This window comes from Centruroides sculpturatus, unplaced genomic scaffold (genome assembly GCF_000671375.1).
Source record: "Centruroides sculpturatus isolate CEXI.00-Female unplaced genomic scaffold, Cexi_2.0 scaffold412, whole genome shotgun sequence".
NCBI lineage: Eukaryota > Metazoa > Arthropoda > Arachnida > Scorpiones > Buthidae > Centruroides > Centruroides sculpturatus.
Genome location: NW_019384903.1, coordinates 390727 through 400494, shown reverse-complemented (window position 1 = coordinate 400494; position 9768 = coordinate 390727). Strand labels below are relative to the sequence as shown.

General features: G+C 31.4%; 1 protein-coding gene across 2 annotated transcripts in view; it reads left to right on the top strand.

The window, feature by feature from the left end:
* LOC111631533 (mortality factor 4-like protein 1) overlaps window positions 1–9768 on the top strand; it is a 74096-nt gene that overhangs the window by 26330 nt on the left and 37998 nt on the right. For both annotated transcript variants that reach the window (XM_023375789.1, XM_023375791.1), the window contains exons 2-4: window positions 7132–7178; window positions 7562–7629; window positions 7708–7794. In XM_023375789.1, the coding sequence (XP_023231557.1) occupies window positions 7132–7178; window positions 7562–7629; window positions 7708–7794 (202 nt within the window). The remainder of the gene's footprint in view (window positions 1–7131; window positions 7179–7561; window positions 7630–7707; window positions 7795–9768) is intronic.

Genomic DNA, 9768 nt, shown 5'->3' with positions numbered 1-9768 from the left:
CTCAAAGAACATAGATACGCCATAAGAAAAGCATCTAATTCAACGATATTGTCACAAATGGCGCAAGCGCAAGGCTCTGAGGTTAAATGGGATGAGGCAACAATCATCAAGCCTCTGTCTTCCCCAACTCTAGCAATGACGGCGGAGAAAATTGAAATATACAGAAGTAGGATAGGGGAAGGCTGTTTAAATGCGAGAGATGCGGAGAGCCTACCATCGGCATGGAAATATTTGGTAAAGAAATATACTAGAAACTTCGACCAGAATTAATCCACTGAAGATTTATGTTATTTCTGTTTTAATTAATTAATTAATTAATTTGTTTATATATTCTTCCGTTATTTTTACTTGTAAAATTTTTTGATTTAAATATTTTTATGTTCTATTTATGGAACATTTGCGTTCCATTTTTTCGACCTGAAGATGGCCTATTAACTAGGCTGAAAACGTTTGTTTTTGCAAATTATATTTATTTCTCGGCAAAAAAAGGTGTTTTCTTTATTATTAAACTATGGGGAAGTTGAAACCAAGAGAGATGTAACTGCATATCATCATTATTATTAATTTTTATTTCTGAATTTAATTTTCTTATTTCAAAATGTCAAGAATTTTCCTTTTGAATGTATTACATTCCTTTTCAATTATTTTTAATGTAATTTTTTGGATTTCACAACCTCGACTATTCAGTGGTGGGCTACTGCTGAGGTATAATTATTATTTTTAATGGCTGTGATGTGCTCTTTTAATCTTGTTCTTAATTCTCTACCAGTTTCTCTTATATATATGTTATTTGGCTCACAACTGCATTGAAATGTATAAACCACATTTTTAGTATCCCAAATATTAGAATATTGTCGTAACACTCGAACAAATAAATAATATTAACCCCTTAAGTTCCCAGCAATTTTTGATATTAATTTAATTAAACATAAAAAATGCTTAAAACTGAAAAAAACGAAAGAAATGCGTTAATTTTGAAGAAAAAGCTTCAAACTTTCTTTTCCTTTGTCTCGCCTTTCTGCGAAATTTGATGAGTCATTGTTTACACATCTGGATGACCTTGAACACAGCTGGAGTCCGATTTCCCGGGGCATTCTCATAGATGTCGCGGGAGGACAAGGGTTTAAAGTAGGGTGAATTCAAAATTCGCATATATTTTNTTTTTTTTTTTTTGTAGAATTTCCATGCAGAAGCTAATCCATCTGCATCTTCTTTCTTAAGCATGTCTTTATCATTTCTGAGAATACTATACAAATTAGGAACTCTTTTGTAAACTATTTTGGAGTGTTTTTTGTCCGATATTTGTTTCATGACGTCCTTGATGTTTTTATTATGAGTGAACTTGCCGATTTTAAACTGATTTGATAAATTTTTGCTTCCTTCATATCTTTTAATTAGTCCTGCTATTGTATTCTTTTTATATCCCAAATTTGAAGCTATTTCTTTGACTTTATTAATCTTTTTCATCCTGTCTAGTACATTAGAGCAATACGAATACACTCTTCTAATGAGTGCACGAAAAGTGGACAATTTGTATCTGTACAGGTCATTTGAGTTAGCTGGAATGTAATGTGGACTATGTGTTGGTTTTATGTAAATACCCATTATTATGCAATCTCCTTTCAATTGGATGTCTATATCCAGAAAATGTATCCATTCATGACTTTTTTGTTCTAGTTTAAGTTTTAATCCATCATTGTTGTTGTTGATTACTTGTATGAACTCATGTATTCTTTTGTCATTTTTCCAAATAATGCATACATTGTCCACGTATCTTTTGTAAAATACAATATCCATTCTGAACCCATTAATAATGTGTTTATCCAAGTTGTGTAGAACTAGTTCACATAATAATCCTTACAACAAACTTTCCATAGGTATCCCTTTTTTTTTTCTGTACGCTTGCTTATCGAAACTGAAGAAGGACTCATAACATACCAATTTGGCTAATTCCATCATATCATTCGTAAATGCACCAACTTCCAATTTTATGTGGAGCATAAATTCCATTAAAGCTTCATAACAGGATTCTATTTTTATGGATGGATAGAGGTTTTCAAAATCCATAACTGACCCAACTTCTTTATCAAATAGACTTTATTCTTGTAATTCTTTTACTACATTCGTTGGGTTTTGTGCGATGAGAACATTGCTGCCTAGTTGTTCTGAAACGAATCTAATGAATCTATGTAAATGTTTTTCCAGAATGTATGTGGGTCCTCTGCCTCTCTCAACCATAAGTCTGACCTCTTTGCCTTATGTATTTTTGCAAATGCAAGTAATCTTGGCATTCTGGCTTTGGGTTATGAGATCCTTTAAGGAAAGTTAATATGGAGCTTAATGGTGTTCTATTAAGTTTTTTTACCCTTCTGTCTACATTTGTAACAATTTTTTCATTGTCCTGCTCACATTCCGTTCTTTTAATGTATTCTTCTAACAATTTGTTGTAGTTTTTTCTTTTCATGATAACTGAGTGCTTACTTTTGTCAGCTCATGTTAGGATCAAATCATTGTCGTCCAATTTCTGTTCATTTCATTATTTTTTGTTCTGCTGGTGTGATCTTTAAGAACAGTCTTCCATCTGAAAAAAATCTCTTTCTAAATCATTGAATTCTGAGATTCTTCTCTCCAGTTCTGCCATTGAAGTTTTTCATATGTTTTCGTCTTCCGGAATGAAGTTAGAGCCTTTTTGGAGAATTTCCTTAATTTCAGTTGGTATTTCTACTTGGTCCCATAAAACAACAGGAGATGGGTTTATGTTCTTTTTCTTTTCTTTTGATACTTGTTTAGTCAAGATCCATGTCATTCTTTTGATATATCTTTTCTTTAAACCTGTGTATACTCTGTTTGTCAATTTTTGACCACTTTCTCATTAATTCATTCCGATTGTATAACAACGGGTATGTAAATACTCGTTGTTACACAATCGATTGGAACCAACACATAGTCCACTTTACATTCTGGTTAACTCAAATGACCCATATGGATAAAAATTGTTTGCTTTTTGTGCACTCATTAGAAGAGTGTATTTATATTGCTCTAATGTACTAGACAGGATGAAAGAGATTAATACAGTCAAAGAAATAGCTTCAAATTGGGATATAAAAAGAGTACAATAGAAGGACTAATTAAAAGATATGAAGGGGGTAAAAAATTAAGAACCCAAACAAATCAGCTTAAAATCGCCAACTTCGGACAAAAAACACTCCAAAATATTTTATAAAAGAGCACCTAATTTGTATAGTATTCTCAGAAATGATAGACATGCTTAAGAAAGAAGAAAAGGCAGGCATATATAGAATTCCATTTGAAAATCAGCAATTAGGATTAAGAAGGACTATATTGGGGTCAGAAGAAGGAATTTAGCGACTAGACTTAAGGAACACAAGTATGACATTAATAAACGGCATTGCAACACAGTTTTGTCAAGTATGGCACAAGCAGAGGACTCAGTAGTTAAATGGAGTGAAGGTGAAGCAACTATCCTCAAGACCATGTGTGTTCCCCATCATTAGCTTTGCATGAAGAAAAAATTGAAATCTATAAAAGTAAATTAAAGGATGGTTATATTAATGCCAAGGATGTGGATGGATTAGCTTCTGCATGGAATTTCTACATAAAAGAAAAATTAAAAGATAAAAATTCTTAGTTCGTACCTGCCCTTATAGTTTGATGCACTTTTTTATGTATTTATTTAATTTTTATTTTATTTTACTTATTTTATTATATTATTTATATCGTTGTTGCTTCAGTGTATTTAGTATGTTTTATTTTGTTATTTATTTGTTAATTTATCTATTATTTTTGTTCTAAATTTGAATGTATGAGGGTTAATCAAAAACTAAGGTTATAAGGCCGATATTCCTGGAGTTTTGTTTGTTATAGAGAAATGAGAAGTGTGCGGTAATTCCAATACATGCAGTTGGCAACTGTGCAGAGTTTCAGCCACCCACGATCTACAGCACTAGTTGTAGGTAAACACAAATGGCAACTTCTTTGGAAAATTGGTCTCAGGAAGTAATCTGCTTGGTTAGTCAATTTCTGTGGTCGAAACATGTAACCAGCTGAAATTCTCCAGCAGCTGGTAAAGATTTACGGAGAGACTGTAAAGTCCCATCAGCATGTCACAGAATGGTGTCGAAGTTTGCAGCTGGTAGAGAAAACATCACCAACGAGGATTGCAGTGGCCAACCCAGCACGGCATCAACAGATGTGAAAACAGCTCATGTGGGGGAGCTGATTCAGGACAACAGGAGGATCACATTACAGCATATGACAGTAGAATTGGGAATGTCATTCGGAAGCACAACCTCATACAGCCCAGAAGACCACCACACGGTTCAAGCAGTTTCGCTGGGACATTATCAACCACACTTCTTACAGCCTGGACCTTGCTCCAAGTGACTTTCACCTGTTTCCTCACTTGAAGGAGAACCTAGCAGGACGACAATTCGCTTCAGATGAGGAAGTGAAACACTTCGCAACAACTTGGATGAACATGCAAGAACAGGATTTTTACCAGGAGAGAATTTTCAAACTCATCACACAAAGTGACAAGTGCCTAAACCAATATGGAGACTATGTTGAAAAATAATCTAATGTATGTACTATCAGTTGGCTGTATTGGTTGTATGAAATAAAATGTATACTTTTCACTGCAGGCTTTGTAACCTTAGTTTTTGATCATCCCTTGTATAATGTTCGGACATTCCATCATTACAATTTTAAAATACATTCAAATTCAATTACACCTGAAGATGGCCTATTCTATGAGGCAGAAAACATTGGTGTTTCATTAAATAAACATTTCTCAGTGATATAAGGTGTTTGATGTTTCATTAAGTATTTAAAAATGTTGAGTTTGATATTTACTTAGTAAAGGTTATATCTAAAATTTAAATACGTCTGGGAGCATTGGCTTGCTCGTGTTCTGGGTGGTGCAGCTGGCAAGTGCACCATGCAAGTGCACCACACAGCAAGATGAGGTCCTGGGTTCAAGCCCCAGGTCAGTTTTTTTCTTCCAGGTGGTTCTAAATTATATAATAAATTAACAAAATTATAATTATTAATTTAGTTAAGAAATGGCACCTAACATCTATTCTAGTAGCAAATTACTTAGCATTAATCATTAAATTAGCAAAGTTATAGCCTGATTATTTAGGCGATCGTTTGGTTATGTTTCTATATACATATCAGATTTCGCGATACTTGATAAACCTATAAATGGCAGTCAAAAGTATTTTTAATTTATTAAATTCATTTGCTGGATACAAAGAAGGTGTGTTTCTGTTATATTTATGATCCTCATTTAGTTTCTACATATATTAAATACCTTAACAAATTAAAAAAATGAATTAAAATCAAAAGCATTATTTTTATATATGTTCATAATATTTTTGTTAATGTTTTTAATAAAATGTGTATTAATATAAACATATTACAATAGATTTCTTACTAAATCATATAAATAAATTGATTACTATTTAAACTGTCAATATAATAATTTATACTTAAAATATTATTTTTCTCAAATTAAATAAACAGATCATGCAAGATTTATTCCAGTTTAATTTTAAGCTAGAAATAAAGTAATTTTATGACATTTGATATAAAAATAGGCACCAGACCAATTGTAAATAATGTAATTTAAACATAAAATTTATTCAGTTTACCATAATTTTATAACATTATTGTCAGAGTTGATGACATATTAATCTGTTGTTTTCTTCACTTTGTCATTTTTATTTGAAAGACTAAAAACATTCCTCTTAGAAATTGCTTGCTGACTACGTTTCACACAAAGAAGTTGAACTTGATTTAACTGTAGATAATTCAAACAATATGAAAGTGACTTGAAATGGAGGGAGTTTAGATGTTCAAATGGCATTTGTGCCAAAATGCCTCTTTTACTCTACCATAATCTCCAAAAGAAAATGACAAAAAGGAAGATGTGTTCAGTTCTGATTACAAATATCTTAGGTTTGCTTTATCTTTTTGTGATGCAAGGGTCTTCTGAGTAAAGCAATCACAGTTAAGAACAATGAACAAATTGCTAATAAAGGAGTTGCAAATAGATAAATTACACAAAGGTTAGCAGAATTCAAACTGATGACAAACCTTCTTAAGTAGAGTATGGAAATAATGTAGGCTAGCTCTTAATTGTTAGAGTCTAAATGAGAATTATGTACAGGCAGAAAGCTTAAGATCTTTTAGGACACATATATATTTTAAATGACAGTAGCAAATGACATATTTTTTATCTTGAAATAGAGTGAGAAACAAGTCATTTTGCATTATTGTGAAGCAGTAGCACAGCAAATGGCATCTACCAATAGAGTTAATCCCAATGCTATGCATCAACGACTGTTTGATTTCTCAGGAGCAATTTGCCCTCTATATCTCACCATACAACATGGTCTTGTGTAGATGAAGGATTAGGATATAGATTTTGCCCATTTCCATGGGGTCATCCACTCATTTTGTATCTTCACATTGACATATAGGCACCATATTTCAGCAATCCCTGTCCCAATTGTCACAGGCAATGGCCTATGATAATGAAGGAAAAGGATTGCTGTTAGTCTCAAACACAGTAATATTAACAAAGTTGACACAAGATGACAACATGCTGATTATTGTTGGCATTGGTGAGATGCTTCAAAATGACATACTTTGACATCAGCAATTACACTGAGGAAAAATGATGCAGCACAAGCTTAAGCATCAACGTAATATTTTAGTTTGACTTTAAATAACCAAATTTTCATAACAGTGTACTTGTCATGCAAGTCTTGTTTTGATGGTGTAAATTTTAGTTTTAGATTAGATTTTTAATGACTTTTTGATAATTCGTTGAATTTATTTTTTTAAATTTCTTGTTTACAATTTAATTATCCTGAAGGTGATTAATAATAATGGAAACATTAGAATTTTTTAAAATAAAATACTCCAATATAATAACTTGAGGACAGAGTACATTTGCATATTGTACTAAATAAATGATCACTTTTACTTCTTTTTCATGTTACACAGCATAGTCTGGTGTACATAATAACAAATTTAGATGTTATTTCAAACAACTTTCTAAGTATTTCTATACCTAAATATTGATAAATATGTTGTTTTTACTAGGCGAAAAAGTCCTCTGTTTTCATGGACCTCTACTATATGAAGCAAAAGTAAGTTTGTTTTTACAACATGCTTGTTAAAAAAAGCTCTTTAAATTTGATTTGAATTACTTTTCTTGGAATATAAAATCTTAGAAAACTCAAACATGATCAGGCTGTATACAAATCTATTATCAGGACTTATTGATGACTCCTGATGTAGATTGTATATACTAAAATTGCTCAAATTTTTCTCCTAATCCTTGTTTAGTCCAAAAGCCTTTGAAGAAGAGTTCAACTCATGATGAGAAGAGCCTGAAAGTATTTCAGTCTTATAAGAGGCTTTTTTATTCCAAGAAGAGCATTTTCAACACACCTACAATTTCTTTATTGTATTAAGTAGAATTATCTTTCCATTTATCACATTATTTTATTCTGTTCTGTTCTCATTTCAGTGTATAAAAGCTCAAGTGAAAGAAAAACAAGTGAAATACTTCATCCACTACAGTGGATGGAATAAAAAGTAAATAATTAAAATGTAAAATAAATTTTAGTTTTGATACTTTTCTCTAATAACAATTTTTTTCTTCTTCCTTCTTAGTTGGGATGAATGGGTTCCAGAAAGTCGAGTCTTAAAATATAATGAAATTAATCTTCAGAAACAAAAGGAATTAGAGAAAGCTCATTTGTAAGTATTTCCCTTTTCTTTATGTTATGAGTCTTCTTAAATTTATTTTCTATAATCAGCAAAAAGGCCCTACATTAAAGATTAACCTTAATATGTTATAAATTTTTCTGTTCAAAACTTGCATTACTTTAACATTGAATCTTCATTTTACTTGAATTAAAATGGCTGAGGACATCAGATGCAGTGCACTAAGTCACCAATTAACTTAACAACAAAGGCAGGTGATGCAAAAAATACTACAATTCTTCCAGCATATTTGTTACCATTCTCCAATAATTTTCAAAACTCCAGTTCCATACAAAATTGTAAATTGAAAAATAATAAACATCTTTGGCAAGAGAAATTGCCAAATTTATTACCAGATGCATAATCATATTATTTCTTTGCTTTTCTTTTAGTAAATACATGGGTAAGTTATATGAAAACAATAATCAGATTATTATTTCAACAACCTTATAGTGCTGTTTTTCCCAAACTCATCAGAACTTCTGTATGTTATAACTCTTTTTATTCTTTTTGGGTACTTTTAACAAAATGCATTTCAGACTCATATTGTCCCTCTTCAGTTGTTATACAGTTGTTACATAATAAACTGTATGAGACAGGTATAAATAAATTCCCAATATTAACAATAAAATTTCAAGGTAAACAATAAAGTAAAATTACCATATTTACTCACATATAAGATGAGGTTTTTATTCATTTTTCACTGCTTCAAAAACTTAGGGTCATCCTATATGCATGAACGAAAGATTTTTTTGCATTTTTGCAATAATTTGTGTGAACTGTGTATTCACATTTTTTACCGAATGCTTACCCTCTTGTATTTAAAAACAAGTTTTTTATCAGGGTCATTTGAATCATTCTTGTATATTGTCAGGAGTAAAGATGAATAGCAATAGGAAAAGCAAATCTTTTGAATTGAATTCCAAAATCACACGGGAGCTGGATAAAGTTCTATCCATTCTCACGTGAAAACGGATGATTATTCGGAAATTAGAATTTGGAGAAACTCATAAGTGTAATCGACGGAGAGTGGATTCGACTGTTAAGAATTGGCCAAACAGGTTCCCGATTGTCCAGCTTTACGTGAAAAAATTATGTTGTTGATTTTACAAGATTTTTCCTTGAAGTTAAAATGCCAGTACTTTTTTCAGGACAATGTGTGTATTTACATGCATTTTATATATTACTTGTAATTAAACGATATAAAATTAGAATTATATTAATAAATCTAATTTTCTATATTTTGATTTTTACAGTCACACCTCGTCCTATATGCGAGGATGTTTTATATGCAAGTAAATATGGTACATTTGGTGAACAAATCAAAAGGTAAATGCACATTTGGTCTTGAAGGAACTTTAAATACATTACTAAATTCACAGGATAGATACCATAAGATGAGCACATTTAAAGTTTCAGTAAACTATGGGGAACAATACCAAAAGCGCTCAGCAACTAAATAATAATAAAGAAAACACCATTTTTTGCCGAGAAATAAATATAATTTGCAAAAACAAACGTTTTCAGCCTAGTTAATAGGCCATCTTCAGGTCGAAAAAATGGAACGCAAATGTTCCATAAATAGAACATAAAAATATTTAAATCAAAAAATTTTACAAGTAAAAAATAACGGAAGAATAAATAAACAAATAAATAAATTAATTAATTAAAACAGAAATAACATAAATCTTCAATGGATTAATTCTGGTCGAAGTTTCTAGTATATTTCTTAACCAAATATTTCCATGCCGATGGTAGGCTCTCCGCATCTCTCGCATTTAAACAGCCTTCCCCTATCCTACTTCTGTATATTTCAATTTTCTCCGCCGTCATTGCTAGAGTTGGGGAAGACAGAGGCTTGATGATTGTTGCCTCATCCCATTTAACCTCAGAGCCTTGCGCTTGCGCCATTTGTGACAATATCGTTGAATTAGATGCTTTTCTTATGGCGTATCTATGTTCTTTGAG